This window comes from Papaver somniferum, chromosome 2 (assembly GCF_003573695.1).
Source record: "Papaver somniferum cultivar HN1 chromosome 2, ASM357369v1, whole genome shotgun sequence".
NCBI classification, from domain to species: domain Eukaryota; kingdom Viridiplantae; phylum Streptophyta; class Magnoliopsida; order Ranunculales; family Papaveraceae; genus Papaver; species Papaver somniferum.
In genome coordinates, this window is record NC_039359.1 from 22062920 (window position 1) to 22085254 (window position 22335).

At 40.4% G+C, this 22335-nt stretch overlaps 1 protein-coding gene across 1 annotated transcript; it reads left to right on the plus strand.

Moving 5' to 3' along the window:
- Positions 1-7068: 7068 nt before the first annotated feature.
- Positions 7069-11243, plus strand: LOC113347126 (cysteine synthase). The gene is made up of 11 exons (XM_026590709.1): positions 7069-7227; positions 7650-7704; positions 7816-7925; positions 8111-8168; positions 8576-8839; positions 8919-9056; positions 9209-9260; positions 9761-9840; positions 10450-10509; positions 10662-10742; positions 10953-11243. The coding sequence occupies exons 2-11, from the start codon at positions 7663-7665 to the stop codon at positions 11043-11045; spliced, it is 978 nt and encodes a 325-aa protein (XP_026446494.1). The 5' UTR covers positions 7069-7227; positions 7650-7662; the 3' UTR covers positions 11046-11243.
- The last annotated feature ends 11092 nt before the right edge of the window (positions 11244-22335 follow it).

Below are 22335 nucleotides of genomic sequence, written 5' to 3' on the forward strand. Positions count from 1 at the left end.
TTATTTTTATATGTGGACATTTAGAGGAGGTTGAGCACTTTATATTCGTGTGAATCATGTTCCTTAGGTACAAATTTATTTAGAGTTTTTTTTTTTACTCGGTCAAAAAATTTGTTTAGAGCTTTCTATTGTTTCATGGGGCAAACTTATTTTATCCGCTTTCAGTTACTGTAACTGATAGCATCAGATTGTCCACTTGTTACACAGATACTTTACTGTAATACTGGAAATCCTCAACCTGAACTAGCATCAATTTCAGAAAAAATTAAAAACAAAATTAGAACGATCGTAGTTACTGTGTGATCTTACAATAATGCAATACAATACATTCATGGATGTGTACTCTAATTTGTTTGTAAGTACTGTACCCGCGGAGAAAATCAAAAGAACCAAGAAAAAGCATAAGATGACTGCAGTGTTCTTCTTGGCCATCTTCTTCTTTGCGCCCAAAATAAAATTAACTTCTCTTGTTTGTTTTTGTTTCTTTTGTGTAGTTGTTCTGGTATGTGACTCATATTCTACATACACTAGAATTAATTTATATATAGCATGACTAAAAGATACCATAGACATAATGTACATCTAAAACAAGATAAATGATGCCAACTAAGGTTTGAGCTTAGTTTGGGTCTGATGTTAATTTATGAAATTGATTGATTGGTTGTATGCTCGTTTACAAATCAGTTCATTCTGTATCTAAAGATGCTCTTAAAATCTAGTGATAGATTGAGAGCTAAGAATCAAAGTCTTTATACATTTATGAAATAAATGTTGTTTGGCTGCATTGCAGGGATAGTTCGCCTACAACCTTATACATTAGCTCAGTACGCAGACATTTGTTGCCATCACTGGATCCTAAAGCAGGTATTTTCTGCTCGGCCTTTCTCCCGTTACATATAAAATAACAATGTACATACTCTGTTTACTTTCTCAGTAGCTAGCACACTCTCTTCTGTTTCAAATTACCCACGTCTTGTATTGTTTTACTTTATGCTAGTTCTCTATGGAGAAAAAAGAAGATGAAAAAGCAAATAAGATAACTTTTAGGAGCGTTCCAGAATTTAGAGGGTTATTTATTGACCAGTGTTTGGCACAAGCTACTGAGCATGGGTTTTCTGGAACTTCTTTGAAGCAAACTTCGTGGGGAAATTTGTGCAAATTCTTTTCTGAGAAGTATGACTGCACTATCACCCAAAAGAAATTGACAAACCACTGGGATTACTTTCGCACCCAATATGTCACTTGGTCTCGTCTCTTAGCAAGAACCGGGCATGGGTACAACGCGGAGACGAACACTTTTGATTGGAGCGAAGAACAATGGTCTGAATTAGACAAGGTAAGAGATTGTTTCAGTTTTGTAAGTCCCTCTACTTAGATATCTTCTGTATTCAGAAAATTTTATTTAAGCTCAATAAGGTTCAGGCACAATGTGCCTTGATAATATCATTCTTTGAAGCTCAATAAGGTTCATGCCAAGCTTGTTTGATCACCAATAATGAACCAATAGTGATTTTACTTTCTAATTGATGCAGACAATCAAAAACGCCAGTCAATTCAAGAATAAGGGACTGGAAGATGCAGAGAAGTTGCAGAATTTATTTGATGGGAAGTTCTCTACCGGAGTTAATAGGGATACTCCTGGAAGAATGGAACCTCCTTGTTCAGCTGGAACTTCTACAACTAATGGATCTGATTCCCGAACAAGTCTTGGAAAAGAACAAAATCATGAGGATGATAACGAGGTTGATTCTAGTCTCAATGCAAAGGGGAGTGGAAGGAAAAGAAAGAAGGAAATGGACGAAGCCTCAAGTGATTTATTAACTGAAAAAGTTTGTTTTATTGTCACATCAATGGAGGCTCATCTTCAAAATAAAAAACTTGCTCTAGAAAAGGATAACGCAGCAGAATTCATGAAAGCTCTGGATAATCTACTTGAGACTGATTGCATCACAATGGATGAGTATTTGAGCATTAGTCTAAAAGCTTCAGAGATGCCTGGTTGGCAGAAATTGTTTGTCAGTTTGAAAAGCGATGAGCGTCGTGTTGCCTTTGCACACAAAATTTTAGAAGAGCGTTGAAATTCATGAATTAGGAAATAGTCAGAGATGTTATGAGTTGCTAAATAGTAGAATTTGTGTTGAATGTTGAATGACTGAATTACTTGATCGGGTTTTAATTTGTGTTGAATGTTGAATGACTGAATTAGTATTTGTTGAAGTTAATGAATGAATCAGTATTAAAGTTATGTTTCCATTTCTTTAAGAATATTTGCTTGATGTTTATATTTAATTGCTTGCTGGTTATGTTTAATATGTCAGTATGCTGTAACAATTTTCTTTCATTACGTTGCAGATTGAAAAGGATACAAGGAAGTGGGTTTTATGTAGAGAAGGGAAGCACCTAAATACAGGCAAGTACTTATATATGATGTCTTCATTCATCTGACAGTAGTTTCTTATGATGTCTCCGTTCATCTTGATTTGTAAGTTGTAATTGTGTGAAGTTTGAACTACGAGTTTGGTCTCTGGGAGGAGCTTCAATACTGATTAAATTTTTAATGTTTAGTGGAGATGGTTAAATTTTTAGACTAGTACGTGGTTAGAGTACTATTGTTAGTACTTCATAGAAAGAAGACTATTGTTAGTACATCATTTCCCTGGCCATGAGATTGATGTGATTCAATGGAGAAGTCTTATTTTGATTAATATTCAGACATCTGGCTTTTGCAGACTCCCAAAAGAGGTGTTAAGACCCCTGTAGCCGCCAAGAAAAAGACGGTAAATTTTGGTTCTTTTTTTTCTTATGTGGTTGTGTAATGCCTTCCTCTATTTTTCAGAGGCTTACTACTTCATAATGCTTCCATCTACTTGTTGTTTTCAGAAAAATGAAGACCTTACTATCTCAACTGGTAGCTTTATGTTTGTTAGTGAAGCAACTTAAAAAGGCTAAGCGGCGTGTACGCCCGAAGTACAAGAAGTCAATTTTAACGGGAAAGGCTTTCACCCAAGATCTGTAGAAGGAAATCCGAGGAATATGTACAACCTATTGAGAATGAATAAGGCTCCTTTTATTCAATTATGCAATGAATTCCGAGCCAAAGGACTTTTAGAGGATAGCAAGTATTTAGAAGTAGAGGAGAAGATGGCAATGTTTCTATACACAATCGGGCACAATTGTAGGAATCGTGTAATTTTACATCACTTTCAACATTCAGGTGAAACAGTTAGTAAGTATTTTCATGAAGTGTTGACTGCTATGAAGAAATGGTCTGCTGAAGTCCTAGTTCCTCCACCAAATGTATTTGATAAGCCAGCTATAACTAAAAGGAATAAACGTCTTAGAGAAGGTGCTTTCAAAGGTGTTGTTGGTGCATTGGATGGCACTCTAATTAGTGCCAGCATTCCAGTCGAGAAGCAAACACCGTATAGAGGAAGGGGAAGAGGAGAATGTAGCCAAAACGTGCTTGCGATATGTGATTGGGATATGTACTTTTTGTATGTAGTGGTTGGATGGGAAGGCACTGCTCATGACTCGAGAGTGTTGACCGAGGAAGTGCGTGATCCATCTTTCAAGTTTCCTCTACCTCCACCAGGTAATATCTCTATTTTAAGTCCAATTTTTCTGCATTGGGTTTGTTTTCTTTACTCAATTTTATTTAGATTCTTGTGCACTGCGTTCTTATATATTTGAATTGTAGGAAAAATAAACTGTGCTGCCATTATAACATTCAGTCCAAGTATTTTCCATCTTAGGCTGTGTGCAGTGTTCATCAATTGATCACAATATCGAACTCTACTTAGATTATTTCAGGCCACCCCTGCGCCTGTTGGGATGGGGAATCTGTTCTTTGAACCACCTGTTAAACTACCCACCAAACTTACCAGTGTTAGAATATATGATGTTGTAGTTAAAGTGTAAGCTTTCTCAGATCTGCATTTCTGCAAGGGATAGAGTAGAGATGCCTGATGTGGATTTCTTTGTTTGTCTTCTGCTTTTCTTATTTTAGCTATCTTCTTTGTAGTCTTTTGGCTATCAATTAATAAAGTTTGTGAATTAGCAAAAACAAAAGAACCCTCATTTCATAGAAAGGTGAATAAGGCTTTTGTCAAAATTGTATACAAAGAGGGAAACTAGGATTTATTGTTGGTAATATCCCTTAAGCACAGTTTCGTCTGAATGTTTGTATTCTTGGTTATGAAGAAATAAGAGATACATACCCAGTCTCTCATCATTCATCATTCATTGTGCCCTTTGCTAATCATTTTGGTTTCATCCTCTGTTAGGCTCCATTGAGCTGTGTAATTTATTTTGATTATATTGGCTTGTCATTTAGTAACCATTACTACTTCATAATGTTTTTGTTCAACTTCATAATGTTTTTGTTGAAAATTTGCAGAAAAATACTATCTATGTGATGCTGCGTACTCTCATACACAGGGGTTTATGTGTCCGTATCGCAACATAAGGTATTGGATAGGTGATTATCGAAGAGTACCTCCAACAACAAAAGAGGAGAAGTTTAATCAAGCCCATGCTCGATTGAGGAATGTGATTGAGAGAGCATTCGGGGTATTGAAAGTCAGATTTCCCGTCTTAAGTAAAATGCCTTCTTACTCATTTGAGACTCAAAGAGATATCGTCATTGCTTGCATGTCAATACATAACTTTCTACGTCGTAATGCATTGGATGATTGGCTATTTAAAGAATATGAGAATGAGACATTTGATATGAATGAGACACAGGTGGAAGTCGAAGTGGAAGCGGAAACAGAAGAAAATGCACCTCGTCTGTTTGGACGACAAGAGCAGATATATATGAACAACTTACGTGATGAGATAGCTAGCCTCCTTTAGATTTTGTTGCTTCTGCTTCTTTTATGTTTGTAGGAATGGAGTCTTTAGATTTTATTGTTTGGTAATGTTTAATACCATCAAAAAGAGAAGTTGTTTAGACTGGTAGTGAACAATTTGTGATGTTACATAAAACTTATGTTACATAAAAAATCCGAGCAATTAACTTCTGTGTAATTTATTTTGAGAAGTTTAAGCCAATGTAATTTATTAAATTGAAATCTAATATAATTAACTTCTGTTCAGAGAAGTTGTTTTATGGAATTAAAAATCTCATATAGCTAAAGTTTGCTCATGGGTTGAAGTTTTAGGTTGTTAGACTGGTAGTGAACAAGTTGTTTGAAATGTGCACAAGGGCATTTTCTATCCAAAAAAATCCACTCAGCTGAGTCAGATCTGACTCACAAAACAAACATATTTTCTGACTCAGACCCTAGTGAGTCAGATCCAGATGAGTCAGGTGATTTCACTCAAATCCAGACGACTAAGATCCAGACGACTCAGATGAGTCAGCTGCAAACAAACACCACCTAAGTCACCATCTCACTCAAGCATCATGAATCATGGTTCAATAAATGTGTATATGTTAAAGAAATTTTGTGTACAGTCTCTGCAGCAGTCTATCGACAACTAATACTCAATTTAAATTCCATATTTTTGCGGCAACTAAGTTTTCCTTTTCAACACCACTTGTTGTAACTCAATTTATTATTACCTCCAATAACAGGATAGAACAGAACCTTAGAATTAGTTTCATAGAAAATTCTCAGAAAATCCACCATTTGTGGGAGGAGGAAATGATCTATGATTTTCTCGGACGTAACTGCTAATATGCATAGTAATGTACAATAGCTGCGGTGCTGGTGAATCCGCGAATTTCAAAGTCCAACCGTGACCAAACCGTTAAAAGTGCGGATTTGAGAATCTCATCCGTGTCCGGCCCATTAGTCTTATGAATTGGATTTTACCCGCAGTTTCGCGGATGGATACGGATAAAATCCGCAGTTCCGGACTTTTTACACATCCCTAAGCTTGGTGATGACCCCTGATGAAATTCAAAGGGCAAATTTTATGCGACACATGTTAACATAGGTTGTATCACATTTTGTATTTCCTTTTCTTGTTGGCAATCCTTCTATATCACTTGAAGTCGCGAGAAAATTTCCTTCCTTCCTCCCCCTTGCTTTATTTTATTTTATTTGGTGTCCAATAAGGCAAAAACATACATTTCGACAAAGGAGTGTCCTGTTGGGACCTAATTACTAGAGACTTTATAATTCACAATGGGGAATATCGATAAACCGCCCTACTTTCAATTTCGGTTTAATAAATTGCCCCCGCTTTTTTTAAATTTTCAAAACTACCCCCACCGTTAACTTTTCCATCTAATTTAGTTTTCCATCCAATTTTTACTTATTTACTCTTTATTTGTCACGTTTAACTTCTACTTCATTTTTTCAGGTTCGTCGAGCTCGGTTCATGGATTTGGGGTTCAGGGTTAGGGGTTTAAGGTTTAGGGCTCAAAGTTCATGGTTCTGGGTTCATGGTTCACGATATAGTTCTGGGTTCAGGGTTAGGGGTTTAGGGTTCATAGTTCAGGCTTCGTTTTTCATGATTCAGGGTTCATGATTCACGATATAGTTCTGGCTTAGGGGTTCATGGTTCATGGTTAGGGTTCATAGTTCATGACATAGTTCAGGGTAAATATGACTTTTTAACAGGTGAGATAACTACCACCTTGCGTTTAACGGGATGGAAAGCGTTATTTGAAGAAAAGAAACGAGGCAGTTTAGAAAAGTGCAAAAAAACGGGAATACCTTTTTTACCCTAATTCAAAACTGGGTCACTTAATCAAAATTCTCTTCACAATTTCACTGGGGAATGCAAGCAGGAGATTCTCTTCTAGGTTTTCATTTTTCTCTCGCTAAATGACCGACACCCCTCCTCTCTTTAACATCATCACCCCTCTTATTAGACAACCAATAACAGTTCACCATGTGGGAACAGCTGAAATCTGGCCACGTAAATCAAGATAACGTATACGTATAGTATTTTATGAATCAAGTGGGTCCCATCAGAAATCTCCCCAAGAGAGATCATAATTTGGTCCGTCAAAGATAATCTAACGGACTAAAACGTGAAAAGCACTGGATCTAAGATCACGTAAATGGTTAACCATCTCCCGGACTAGGACTAGATAATACCGCCAGCCACCACTATCTTGCGCATAACACCAGACAATTAATTCTCTCAGAATATTTCCAGCACACAAGTATCTTTCCAAGGCCGGTTGAGGTGCTGTTTGAGACAGATTATAAATTGTTGCAAGTGTCACAAACAATCTTGTTCATCACTACGCCTCCTTAATCAATTTAGGTAAAACTATTATGACCTTTTTCGTTTATTTTTGGTTTTGATTCTTGTTTAGTTTGGTTTTATTTTGTTAAACTCTAATTTTTTTCAATAATTTTTAGTATATAGTTTGAGAGGTCTGATCAGAAGAGTAGTTTTTGTGCTTACCAACACTATCATTTATAGGAAATGCATATAACTTATTTGATTATTGTTCAGTAACTCCATAAACTAACTTAAATGCTCTATACTCGATGACATCGGATTTCATTATGATTGTACTACTTATTTACTTACCATGACAATAATTGCAGAAAATGCATATAACTCATTTGCTTAATGTTCAGTGAATCTATTAACTCACCATCACCTGCTCTCTGCTCAACGGCATTAGATTTCATGCTCAATTAGTTTGATTAAAATTTTGTGTTTTTCTGTTTTGAAAGATATCTTTACAAAATGGTGGAAGAGAAGGGAAGAATCGCGAAAGATGTTACTGAAGTAAGTTGATTTTATCAGCTTATTACTATCGGTATTTCTAGTTCAAAAATTAAGCGTGAAGTCGCCGGGTTTAAATGGAAATTTAATACTTATCTGATTTTCTTCCGGCAGTTAATCGGAAACACCCCATTGGTCTACCTCAACAATATTGTTGATGGATGTGTGGCCAGAGTTGCTGCGAAGCTGGAGATGATGGAACCTTGCTCCAGTGTTAAAGACAGGTAAAGATATCAGTGGTTTCAGTTTTATTCTCTAGTTGTGACATTGACCGTGATGTACGGAAAATATGAGAGAGCGATTTTGGTTCCTCGGGTGATGTACAAAAATTGAGAGTGTGGCCCAAAAACCTTAAATGGCTATCCAATATGCTTGAATCTGATTTTATTTGTTGCATTGTCGTTTGTAGGATTGGGTACAGTATGATCACTGATGCAGAAGAGAAAGGCCTTATTACCCCTGGGCAGGTTGGTTTTTATTTATGTGAACACTTGCCGAGAAAGATTAGTTTGTCTAACTTAACAGATTCTTCTGAATTAGAAATCTGCTTTTGAATTACACTCTCCTTAATATGCTGGACTCAGGAAACCTCACACCCTTTTAGAAGTCTCTACTCTCTGGCACTTGAATAATTTTGCACTGGAATCTATCAGATTGATTTAGAACCTTTATGTTTTCTTTGGTGTCTTTCTTTGTCTGACAAGTTTATTAGTTAAAGAAGGCTATAAGAAGTAGTCTGGTTTCCTTCAACACTTTTTTTGATACCTCAAATCGTAGTTTTGAAACCACTGTTTCTGATGAATATCGTTCATATAAGACTTGCATGTAAACTTTCGTGTGAATTTGACTTTGTAGTGACAATGATTGTTTGTAGAGTGTCCTCATTGAGCCAACCAGTGGTAACACTGGCATAGGGTTAGCCTTCATGGCTGCTGCTAAGGGTTACAGGCTCATCATTACCATGCCAGCTTCAATGAGTCTTGAAAGAAGGATCATCCTCCGAGGTTTTGGTGCTGAGCTGGTCCTTACTGACCCAGCAAGGGGTATGAAAGGTGCAGTCCAGAAGGCCGAAGAGATAATGGCAAAAACCCCTAATTCATATATTCTTCAGCAGTTTGAAAACCCAGCCAACCCAAAGGTATGCTTGGATCAATTTTTGGGCAGTTTCTGCTAGCTGCCTGGATGAGTCTTGATAATGGTTGTGTTTTATGGTACAGATTCACTACGACACAACTGGACCAGAGATCTGGAAAGGCTCCGGAGGCAAAGTTGATGCCTTTGTGTCTGGAGTTGGAACTGGCGGAACCATAACAGGTGCAGGGAGATACCTCAAAGAGCAAAAGCCTGAAATCAAGGTTAGTTTTTTCTTCTAGCGATAAGTAACCGGATCCGTGTATGTTATCCAGTCTATGTATCAAATTAGGGCATACCCAAGTAGTTGTACTATATTTCATCAGTTTATGTTACTATCCCTATACTGCTGATCTTCTTTAATTTTCTCGTTAAGCTTATTGCCGTTGAACCAGTTGAAAGTGCTGTTCTATCTGGAGGAAAGCCTGGTGAGTTTCATATCTTTCAAGTCTCCTTTCTGTTTCTCCTCAGTGTATTTGATACACTGAGGTTATTAGATGATCAAGGGTGCTCCTCATTTTGTACTGTTATTGTCCTGCATACTATTTAATTTCGGCTAAACGATTCAATAGTTGTTATTCCAATTCTGAATCTCTATTCTCATCCTCGTTGTAGGAAACAAATTTGGGTATCTCATTGTTGTCAATTAAGGAGATCTTTTTTGCCCCCCATCTGTATATGTTACCTTCTAACTATTCAAATGTCTACATCTGCTTCATCATTAAATGAATAATTGTCGTGTGACTATGTTGGGAAGAGAAGTCTCTCTTTACACCTTTAACTAAGTAGTGATAATTAGTGTACTATCTCTTTACTTTTTGCATCACGTGTTTTTGTGGTAAATCTGGTTCTCTTCGTGATATTTGATTCGACTCAGCACCATGGTTATTTCCTCCTTTTGTTTGCTTCATACTTCCTATTATTGTAGGTCCACACAAGATCCAGGGAATTGGTGCTGGCTTTATTCCTGGTGTACTGGAAGTTAATCTCATTGATGATGTTGTTCAAGTAAGTCTTTGTATCACTCTATGTTAGAATTCCATTTGAGGAGCGATCTGAATTCTTCTAGTCATAAAGAAATATACAATTGAAGGATAGTAATCTACTGATTACAAGATTCACTTCTTGCAGTACATATAGTAACGTTCAGTGTCCTTTGGGCTCCCCTATTCCCCAGTCGTCCTATAATAGTGACTAGTGACGTGTTACATAGATTCCACATAAGTACCTTCTGGTGGTACACAAATCGACTTTATATATATATATATATATGTTCTGAACTAATAGTTCGTGAGAGGGTACTAGCTTCTTCCGTGTTAAAGAATTACAAAGTTGGCAGGTCGATGGGTACACTTCTACCAGGTATACCTATTTGAACCTGAATTTGAACTAATAAGAATCTTCCCAAACAGGTTCCATCCATGGAAGTTCATTTGCCAACCTAGTATTAGAAGTGAGAACCTAGTCTAAGTTCTGGTTTTGGGGTTGGAACTGGTGACAGTGGATCCTTACAATAATCATGTGTTCCCTAAATGAAGTGCACTAATCTTTGTAGGTGAAGAAGAAGAATCCATTAGTGAGTTCTTTTGTTTTAATAATCTATTCCATGTCTTTCAGGTGTCAAGTGAGGAAGCTATTGAAACTGCAAAGCTTCTTGCAGTGAAAGAAGGGCTATTTGTAAGTTACCACAACTTGTTATTTCAAGTTCACGTTGTGGTTACTGTAATCAATCCTGCTATCAAGTCTAATTGCTAAGCATTACGTTTTTATATGAGTTCATCTAGACCTTGTCCATAATTACTAATGAATAAGAACAATAATTTTGTTAGGTTGGGATTTCATCTGGAGCTGCCGCTGCTGCTGCCATCAAGGTTGCAAAGAGGCCAGAATATGCAGGGAAACTCATTGTTGTAAGTTTAACACTGTTTTCTTTACTCAAATGTTCTGACCTAGTTCTTCTGTGTCAAACTACTAATGCTCCATTGCCAATTTTACCATGGGCGTTCCAAAAGATTCTTTTAGAATTTACAGGATTGAATAAACTACAGAAGACAAAGGATTCAAAGTGTAACTGGAACGATTTCGTCTACTGATATTTGATTTGGTTGCCTATATTGCAGGTGATTTTCCCTAGCTTTGGAGAGCGATATCTCTCCTCTGTTCTGTTTGAATCAGTGAGACGGGAGGCAGAAAACATGGTTTTCGAGACATGATAAGTTAGAATGCCGACCAGCAGCGACAGATAGAAAGAGCAAGAGAGTGCAACCATACCATTATCTTCTATGCTGTTGCTCAAGTGTGAAGATACGGTTACATTGTTCTTAAGCATTAAGATTTTACATTACTTTTCTCACACTAGACTATCTTTGCTCAAATAATACCAAGAAGTTTATCCAATGTTTTATCATACTCCCTCCGTCCCACTAATAAGTGACCTAGTTACTTTTAGATTTTGTCCCACCATTAAGTGACCTCTATCACTAAACAAGGAGATATTTCCAAAATTATCCTTTAATTGATTATAAGAAATATAAGAAATATGCATAATTTGATAGTCATGTTTATATTCGTTACATAGGTGTTTTAAAATGCTATTCAATGGTACGAAGTTTGTGAACATCCGTGGTATAGTTTGAGAGATAAACCATTTCAAAATTTCACTATTTATTATCCATAAGGGTATAACTGTAAAAAAATGTTTAAAAATACTTTTCTCCTTACTTGCCTTAAAAATTGCGCAAACTTGAATTAGGTCACTTAATAGTGGGACGGAGGGAGTATGTATTAGGGATGTTAACTTTGAAATGTAAGGAATGTTGTCAGCAAGGTTGATGGTATAATCAAGTTTCAATTGTTCATTACTGCTGTCCTCCTAGTGAAAAGTCCAAAAAATCCAATTCCTAATGTGTTTGGCAGGCTTTATCTTATATGATCTCAGAAGTTCTTTGTCAACTCAGATTCTTCAGTTGCATTTAGCTTAATTTACTCGTCCTGAAAGATGGGGCTCACTCTTTAACATCTGTGGAAAGTGACTTGATACTTTTATTCTTCTTTTAATAGGAAAATATAGTTCACTACTAAAAAATTTACCGTCTTATAGTTGCATTGTCTTCGTCCATTTTATATGAAGAAAATTTAGAGACTATTCTTTACAACTAGAACTTGAAATAGCAAAACTAGAATTAGCAAACATGAGGACCGAGGAGCATTTCCAGTTTTATAAACTTAAATTTACTTGCACAATTTTGGGTTAACCACACTCATATTAGCACTTCCTGCTGAGCCATTGAGAGGATTCACAACATTCACCAGTCACCACACTATTACTCCACGTAAATTGATGATAGTGAGGATGTCAACAGTTCTGCTGATGATCCTGTGAAGATAATAAACACAAAAGCAAGTAACTGGCGCGAGTAGTCTGTGTTGCAGTTGATGATCGTGCGCAGATGGTGATCAAAGTTTGAGGGTTCATGGGCTTTTCTTCAATGTTTTATGTGAAAACTACAAACAAACCTATTTTCCAGATTTCTTCCACTGTCAAACCCACGCTCAAAAATCTGAAGACGCGCATCCATTTTGTGGGTGAAAATTCTCCGCACACCCAGAATTTCTGAAATTAAGTTTCACCGATTTTTTTTCCTTTTAAAGGCAAGACATGGAGAGAGCCGAGAAGAAAAGATTTGTGACTTTTTCTTATCCTCTGATCGGTATCACTTTCCAAGTTTCTTGTGAACACATAAATCACGAAGCCATCCACGTGTTCACAAACAATATTCGCACACATCCTAATTCTAGAATTGTGCGTCGTATGCGTAACGGGGATGATTATATCGATTCATCGACTCGAAGCCTTCGGGCTTGTCATTGTCTAGTCGAATATTATCATAAATAATGTTCGTATAAAGGAATAAACCAAGAATCAAGTATAAATGTAAAGCATATGAAGTTTAACGCTGAATGTAAGGTGCTGAAATGTAAATAAAACAGATTTACGTGGTTCGGCACTAAGGCCTACATCCACGGGGTTGGTGTTTCACTATGTATTGAATGGTTACAAAGATAGTCGAATGATTTTAGAGTATACATAGGTCTGCGGAAGTAGGGGAATTACTTACTCTTCCTATTTCTCTCTCCTATATTCTCCTATAATTGCTCTCAATTGGTCCACCCCTTCTCTCTTAGTGGAGAGGGGTATTTATAGGGTTGGAACGTGGGTCCCATTTCTGAGGCGCCGTTGTAATCTTATCTTCTTGTGCTTTGTGCCTATTACGCAGAGGTCTTCGACATTTTCCGCGGCCTGAGCTTGAACACGAAGGATTATCCTCGCCTCTTCCACGCGCTGATTGACACGTGTATATCTCTTTGGTATTTAATGCGGGTAGATGGATGTCTGCTCGTGTCAGACAAGTGTCTCTTTGTCTGGTCACATCTGTGTCAGCCAAACTTCCTCTCGGCCGTTGATCTGGGATCTTCCTCGGGATTGGGTGTGATAACACCCAAGGGGTATTATCTGGTGCTCCTCTGAACCATCATACCTCTGTGATCCTCTGTCCCTGACCGTCAGATCTGCTGACCGGTGGCATCTTCTGATGAGATGCTTGCTATCATGTTTTGATATCTCGTTTTGCATGCCTTCCACGTGTCTCTTTCTGCACACGTGATGGATGATGAAAGGTGTACATAAAATTTGCCCCTCTTCTTCTAACTTGGGCGTATTTTGCAATTTTGAAGAAGAAAGGTAGTCCTACACGTTTCCCACTTTGCATTAACTTTCCCCGTAACTGCTCCTTGGTACGAGGAGCAGTTATTGTCTTCTCTAGCTTCATAAATAGGAAAGAGAATGTGAAAAAAAACTTTTATCCTCTTCTTGTCAGTGTTCATTCTCTTCTTTTCTATTCTTGTTCTTTAGTCATTTATTATCATCACCCTTGTGAGGAAGATAACAGCATTCAATTATTTTGATATCTCCGATCCTCCTTTCTTCGACTGTGGTTGGTGCTTGTCGTCCTCTTCTATACAGGTATGGGGTTTTTCATTAGATGTTCATCATTGATTTATCTATGTATCTACCCGTTTGTCTCCTGCTGCTGTATTCTTGGTTTTGCGATGAAGATCATACATGTCTAAGCATATATGCTTTCCCCTGTTCTTGTTACAACGTTTGTGAGCCTGTATTTGAGTATTATCCCTGGAGTCGGATGGAGTATTTTTTAGTTCTTAGGGTTTTTAATGTTTATCCGGATGAACCATCAATTATGGGTTTTTTGATCTTTAGTGATCTCCTCGTATTCTTCTCTGAACTTTTTTTGTGTTTCCTTGTAGATATGTCTGATCGTCCGCGGGCTCCTTATCAAACCCCGCCGTCTAGTCCGCCAACATCCCCTCCGCGTCGAGATTCTGACAGATCTCCACTTGGGGAAGGTCCTTACAAGTCTTCGCAATCGGATCCTCGGGGTCATAGGGTTTCATCTTCCTCCGGTGCGAAGGTTGTGCCTACTAAGAAAGGGGATATGCCGAAGGGTCCTTCTGGATCTAGGTATGCTGTTAACCGCGCCCCTTCTCGTCCTCGTGAAGATTCTAGGAGTACGCAGGCTCCTCCTCGTGATGACTCTAGGAGTACGCGGGATCCTCCTCCTCGTACTGAAATAGTGGATGCTCCGCCCCTTCGTTCAATGGCTCCTCCTTCAGTGCCTCCGCAGAAATATTTGCCTCCTCCTCCCGCGGTTTCTTTCAAAGGGAAGTACTCCAAGGGTACTATGTTGAGAGCTGATCCGTCTAAAAATCTTTCTTCTAAAAGGAAAGCTTCGGAATTGAGTCCTACTTCTGATTCCGCAGACGAAGAAGAAACTGTCCCCGTGATACGCAGCATTTCAGTTGGTAAGAAGAAAGTCACTTTCAAGCATATTGATCTTGAGATGTTCAAGGAAAAACATGAACTTCAAGCTTTTGAGGTTCGCTTCTATGCCCCTGACGATGATATCACTTATGAGCTCCTTGCTAATTATCAGTTTGACGAGTTTCATCTGTTGACTACGGTTGGAGCCTTCGAGGCGGGTCTCATGTTGCCCCTATATAAGACGGGTGAATCCTTTTATTATGACGTGTTGGCTAGTCGCGAAGGCTCTTCCACGAACACTCATAATCGTTCCGTGTCACAACTATCTGGGAATTATCTTCGTTCACTGAAGGAATGTTACCTGCGAAGCAAGGGAGAGACTATGATGACCTGCTATGTTCCAAATCCTGCTGAGAGGGAGTGGTACACTCCTCAGAATTTTAACAGTTCTTTTGGGGATTATGTCAACAGCAGAAACTGTAAGCCGTGGAGTGTTAGTCTTCGTAATATTGCTGCTCCCCGTGGTGAAATTCGTCTTTTGAGTGAGGTGAGTGATGCCAAGCTGAAGTATGTTCCTGGTACTGAGGGATCTGCTAAACGGAAACTCTTTCCTGCTCGTGAAAGGATTAAGCGCGACCATGATTATGAATGGCATGCTACTGTTATTGAGGTAGTTGGTCCTTGGGCTTATGGATGGATTCCGGGTCCACGCGGTTGGCGTCCTTCTGAAAATAGCAAGCCTCGTGAAACTCCTCCTGCTCGTTATGGAGATTTCTGTCCTTGGCGTCCGAATTTAGCGGGCATGAATTTTTCTTATGCTCTTGATGTCGTTGATGGAGATGAGGAGGAGGGTTCTGGTGCTACCCATCCAACGAAGAGTGTTGCTGTTGCCAAGGTATAATTTCTTCTTATATTCTTTATCTATTTGCCCCTTTTTCCTTGCTTGAAATAATTTTCATTTTTGAAGTGAGGGAAAAAATGAGCCTTTGTGGGATGTATACTGGTTTGTAGGTGTCGAAGAAGAAGAAACTTGGACCCAAACAATCTTCTACTGCGGTTACCGGTGAGGCTGAGGTTTATGAGGAGGTTATGAGTCCCGTAAACGAAGGGTATGGTGAGGATGAAGAAATGTCCAATGGAGAAGAGCGTACCGACACTTCTCACCCTGATGACGAAGGTTGTAATGGTGAAGAAGAAGTTGTCGCGGGTGGTGATGGTGAAGAAGAAGTTGTCGCGGGTGGTGATGGTGAGGCTGAGGGTAATATTACCGTTGGTGGTACTGGCGGGGGTGGATCTGCCCCTGTTGGCGATGATATTGTTGGTGTGGGTACTCTGCCCGTTATTTCCCCTGAATTTTCTTTCGGTAGGATATATTCTGTGGGGGAATCCTTTGATGTGAATGCTGCCATGGGTCTTGCCGAAGACTTCTCATTGCTTTCCCCAAATGATGATTGGGATGTGCTTGGGAATCTTGGCAAAGAAGGTACCACTGATCAGCAAGCTGAGAACGCAGGTGGTCATGCTGAGGGTGGTAATGTCGAGACTTGCGCGGGTGAGGAGATAGCCGCCAAGGGGAAGTCTGCGGTTGAGTCTCCTTCAGAGGATTTCCCTTACTCGCTAATGCCTGAAGGTGAATATGCCATTTTGGCTTGGATTAAGAAGAAGAACCTGATGTTCGTCCCTAACCCTGCCCCAGTGGTTACTGGTGAGAAGAATTCCGACGCTTATACTCGTCGGATGATGCAATTGTCTTCTGAAGCCCGCGTTGCTGAGATGTGGGAGAAGAATCTGAGAGCTTCGGAAGCTAACCTAGTGGTTGACCCTCCCTCCTCTGTTGCTGATATGATGTCCATAGCTGAGGGTACCAATACGGTTTTCCCCAGCAGTGTGTCTTAGAGGTAAATCCTTGTACTCTTTCTTTTTTTGATATCCGAACATTGTGTTCTTCGTGATATCTGATCCCTTTGGTATAATAATGTTTGTTGTTTGTGACGTAGATGATGAGGAGCGAACATTGTAACCATGTTCTATACCAATTCTTCAAAGCAAAGTCTTTAAAGTTGGAGGCCAAGCTTCGTCATAGAGAAGAGGAACTGTCTGCAGCTGAAGTGGAAATAAATGAACTGAGAGTCTTCGTTCAGAACTTGCTATAATCCGCAAAGAATTGGGTCAGACTCGTAGAAATGTCTCGTCCTTCACAGGTTCGTATTTTACGGGTTTTTTACTCCTCGTGATTCCCTATCTGTATTTTGGTGTTCTGTCTGAGGCTCCCCACCCTATCTTCAGTGGGTGGAGTCCCCGAGCTGATATGGCTTCGGAAAGAAAGGGAACGACAAAAATCCCGTATTGCAGAGTTGGTTGGTAAGTTGAAAAGCGAAGCCGTAAAGTGGAATGCTCGTGCTGATGAGCACAACGCCTTAACAGCTAAGTGGCATGAAAAGCGAACACTGATGGTTGATATGCAAAATAAGTACAATCATGACCGTTGTTTGTTTAATGGTACGCTGCTATGGACGCGTGACAACCTGCGTGATACTCGAGAACATGCTTCGGACTTAGAGGCTAGAGTGCGCTTTTTGGAAGGAGAGTTACAACAGCTCGTTCTTTCTTAGGCCCCGGGGTTAGGGATAGTATGTTGCGTCTTTCCGAGGAAAGAGATAATGCTAGGGCCGAGGTTGGTGCTCTTAGTAAAGCCCTAGCAGCGTCTCGAGCTGATGTTGCTCGCCAAGTGGAGTCTGAAAGAGATCTTGAAGTGAATGTGTATCGACTCCATAAAAGGATGGGGGAGATGAATGACGAAGTCAACCATCTTCGTCACTTGGATTCAATGAAGCAGGTAGATTTAGACGCGAGTCAATTTGCTCTTACGAACCTTCAAACGGATTATAAGAAACTATCCACCGAATATGAATTTCTTGATGAGGCTCGAGACGCAGTTGTCAATGAGTATGAAGAGGCTTCGGATAATGTCGAAGGTATAACCTCGTTTTATCGAGTGCGATTCTGTTATTTCTTCGTTTTAACCCCTTGGTATTTCTTGTTTTCAGCACTCGAAGGACAACTTCACGCAGCAAATGATGAGCTTAAAAAGCTCAATCTGCCTTAGTGCAGCAGGAAGGACAAGCCAACTATTTCAAAGGGTTGGTCGCGTCTCGCGAGGAAGCAGCGGAGATTGCCTCCAAAGAGGCGGAACGCCTATCTGCATTGTTGTCTCAAGCCAACCAGCGTACCGCTGTTATCACTTATAAAGCTCGATGTCAGTTGGCTGAAAAGACTAACAAGGTCCTAGATAAGATTGAACTTGGTCTTAAAGTCGAACATGGTCTTGTCAAGAATTATCCGCGCCGTCCCCTTCCCGCTCCCTTGCCTGGTTCTTCTGGGCCCTCTTCAGGTGGTAGCGTACCTTCATCTCGCAGAGACAAACCTGTTGATGGAGCTGTATCGTCCAAGTAGATTTCTTTTATAGTCATAGAAAGTTGATCCTTGTTGATTATATAATTTCAGATCATTTTTTGATGTGTTTCCTGCTTTATCTTATTTGCTGAATCTTGTAATCAACTCTTTATGAAATGGATCATCCTTTTGGCATACCTGCGTTATCAATTCATCTTTTTATTTTAAGTATTGTGAAGTGTTAAACTAGAAATAACTTGTTTTGTAAAAAGTTGAGAGTGTTTGAGTGCGACACCGAAGGTAAATACCTTCGTGATCGTCTTGAGACCTGTCACCCCCCCCCACCCCCCCACCCACCCCCCCCCCTTCCCCCCCCCGGCGAATCCTGGTCCAGAGGATTCCAAACGGTGGGGGCCGAGGCAGCGTTCTAGGATATGGAATGCTTATTTGAAATATTTATGCACCCATTCCGTCGACACCGCTGCCCTTAAATTGGTTGGGTATCTCTTTCTGCTGGGTTTCCTTCCCCGGGTCTTACACTCATAGACACTGGATAGGGGAGCCCTGAGAGATTGTAGATACTACTTTTCCCCAATATTTTAATTTATTATGTAGTAATGCGTTCATCCAGCGGGCCTTTTGACCATTTCGTTTCGTTTGCTTGAAATTTCCCCAAAAGTTTGTTTGATTGATAGGTTGAGGCCTGCTTACTCCTCGTCCAGAGATAGAAACATGTAAAGCGGTTACGCTGCCTTCTTCTTCTGGTATTCTTCACGCAGATGCAAAGCTGCGCTGCTCCTATGGGTAGTACGGTTTGAGCCATTTAGCATTCCAAGGGTGCCGGAGGACCTCGCCTTTCAGATTGCGAAGATAGTAGGAACCGTTTCCCGCAATGTCGTGTATTATAAAAGGTCCTCCCCATGTAGGTGCTAACTTTCCCCATTTCTTTCTCGGTTGATACTGCGGGATTGTTCTTAGCACATACTGCCCTTCTACAAAATTTCGAAGCTTAACCTTTTTGTTGTACTCTCTCGCTAGTCTCCGTTGATAATTTTCCATCTTTTGCAATGCTGCTTCCCTCCTTCCTTCCAGGTCGTCCAGTCTCTCTAACATCATGTCTGTTGTGAGATTTTTCTCCCATGCTTCGGTCTTTGTGGTTGGCATGAGGATCTCTGTTGGGATGACTGCTTCAGCTCCATAAGTGAGGAGAAATGGGGACTCCCCAGTGGCAGATCTTCGTGTTGTCCTGTATGCCCATAATACATTGTGTAGCTGTTCACACCATCGCCCCTTGTGTTCGTCTAATTGCTTTTTGAGGATAAGGGCGAGGGTCTTGTTAGTAGCTTCCGCTTGTCCGTTGCTTTGAGGGTATATGGGGGTGGACTTGTTTTTCCTTATTTTGAAAGTGTCGAAGAGCATGTCTATGTTTTTCCCCTGTAATTGTTTACCATTATCGGACACGATTTCCGCTGGTATGCCGAACCTGCAAATAATGTTTTGGAATATGAAAGTAAACACGTCCACGTCTCTGATCCTGGCTAAGGCTTTGGCTTCCACCCATTTACTGAAGTAGTCCGTGGCTACTATCAAAAATCGTCTTTTCCCTGATCCTTCGATGAAAGGCCCAACGATATCTATGCCCCATTTTGCAAATGGCCACGGACTATCCACAGAATTCAACGTTGTTGCTGGTGCGTGTATCTTTTTGGCGAAACGCTGACATTCTTCACATCGTCGGGACATTCTTGCAGCATCTTGTATCATTGTGGGCCAGTAATATCCTTGCATTTTTGCTTTGTCGGCTAGTGATCTCATGCCGCTATGATTCCCTGCGTCACCATAATGGATGTCGTTTAGAATTCGATGCCCCTCTTTCCTGGATAAGCAACGTAGTAACGGTCCGAGGAAAGATTTCTTGTACAGGATCCCATCCCGAAGATCATATCTTCCTACTTTGGAGAGTATTTTCCTGGTTTGTTTGTGATCCGCGGGTAAGGTTCCATCCTTGAGAAACGCATGGATCATCATTCTCCAATCATCTTCGTTGTTGAAATCTTCGTCTTGATTTGCTCTTGACAGGATATCTTCTTCGTCAAAATCGTCACGGATGTCTTCTCCCACCTGATCTTCGATATTTTCTTCCACTGTATCTTGATTTGTAGCAAAGGAAAATTGTGATGCAATCGAAGGCTCGTATACCCTTGTTATTTTGATAGCTTCGATACTCTTGTCCTTCAGCATGGATGATATATATGCTAGGGCATCCGCGTGAGATCCCTTCTGCATAAGTGCCGGAACTTGATGTTCGGAATTTGTGATGCCAATGTTTGGACCAAGGCCATGTAAGCTGAGAGGGTGTCGTCGTACACATTGTATTCGAGCCCTATTTGCCGTATGACAAGCTGCGAATCACTTGTCAGTCTTACATCAGTTACCCCCATCTCTATTATTAAGCGGAGGGCATGTACGACTGCCTCGTATTCGACGATGTTGTTAGTATGCTCTTTGAATTCTAACCTGAGTGCCTGTACGATCCTTTCTCCAGTTGGGGTGGTGATGACAATGCCTATTCCTGCCCCTTCCTTATTTTTGGAACCATCAACGAAGACTTCCCATTGTCTTTGACTCGCGGGTTCGAGGACATCAACTGGATCCTTGCTTTCCTCGTCGGCTTCTGGTATTCCCCTAATCTCTTCATCGTTGTCCAGGGGGAGGTCTGCTAAGAAATCCGCCAAAACTTGGGATTTTTGGGAATGTTGAATTTCATGAATGATGTTGAATTGGTCCAGGTGGGTGTTCCACTTGGCTATTCTACCTACTTTTCCCGCGCTTTTGAGGACTGCTTCCAGTGGTGCTTTGCATGGGACGCGGATGAAGTGAGTTAGGAAATAGGTTCTCAGCTTTTGAGTAGCCCATACCAATGCCAGGATGAGTTGTTCGATCTTCGTGTAATTCCTTTCCGCAGAATTGAGGGTCTTACTGACATAATAGATAGGTTGTTCTATCTTCGTATTGGTTTTGACCAACACTGCGCTAACTGCGTCTTCTGTCGCTGCTATGTACAATGCCAAAACCTCATCAGGATCAGGCTTCTGCAGGATTGGAATTGAAGCCAGGTGTTCCTTGATTCTTTGGAAGGCTTCTTCGCATTCTGCGGTCCATTCAAACTTACTCCCTTTTTGAGAATATTGAAAAAATGTTTGCATTTGTCCGAGGATCGGGCAATAAATCTGCCCAAGGCTGCTAAGGACCCATTGAGCTTTTGCACTTCTTTTAAATTCTTCGGAGATGGCATTTCCACTATGGCCTGAATCTTCGCGGGGTCTACCTCAATACCCCTTTTTGTTACCAGATATCCGAGGAATTTCCCTGAGGTGACACCGAAAGTGCATTTTTCTGGATTTACTTTCATGTGATGTTTCCTCATTGCTTCGAAAATATCTCTCAGGTCCTGGTGGTGATCTTTGCGCAGCCTACTTTTGACGAGCATGTCATCAACGTAGACTTCTAGGGTACTACCAATCCATGGCCTGAAGATAGCATCGACCATTCTTTGGTACGTTTCCCCTGCGTTTCGAAGTCCAAAGGGCATTCTAGTGTAGCAATAAAGGCCATGCGGGGTGTAGAATGTGTGTGTAGTTGATCTTCTTCTGCCAGGGCTACTTGGTTGTAACCAGAATATCCGTCCATGAATGACAGCTCTTCGTATCCCCACTGCTTCAACCAGTGATCTATGCTTGGCAGGGGATAGCTGTCCTTTGGACATGCCTTGTTGAGGTTAGTAAAGTCGATGCATATCCTAACCCCTCCATTTTTCTTAGGAACGACGACCATGTTGGAGATCCATGTAGGGTATTTGACTTCCTTGATGAAGCCTGCTTCTAGTAGTTTCCGAAGTTCTTTTTCTACTGCCTTATGATACTCTGGTGCAACTTTTCTTATTTTCTGCCTGAAAGGTGGCGTGCCTGGTTTGATGCGCAGCTCGTGTTGGATTATTTTCGGATCAATCCCCGGCATGTCTCCTAACTTCCAGGCGAATACATCCGCGTATTCTTTAAGTAATTTGGTTAAGGAATCTTCTCTTTTTTCGTCCATTATGGTCCCTACTTTGATCATCTTCGGGTTTTCTTCCGTTCCTATGTTGATTTCTTTTACGGGCTCCACTGGTGTGAACACCGGCTTCGGGTCCCCGGACTGGGACGTTCTTTAATTGCTATTTGGTATGTTTCTGTCCTTCGTTGGCTGCTGAAGTACTTGCCTCTGTGTTAAGG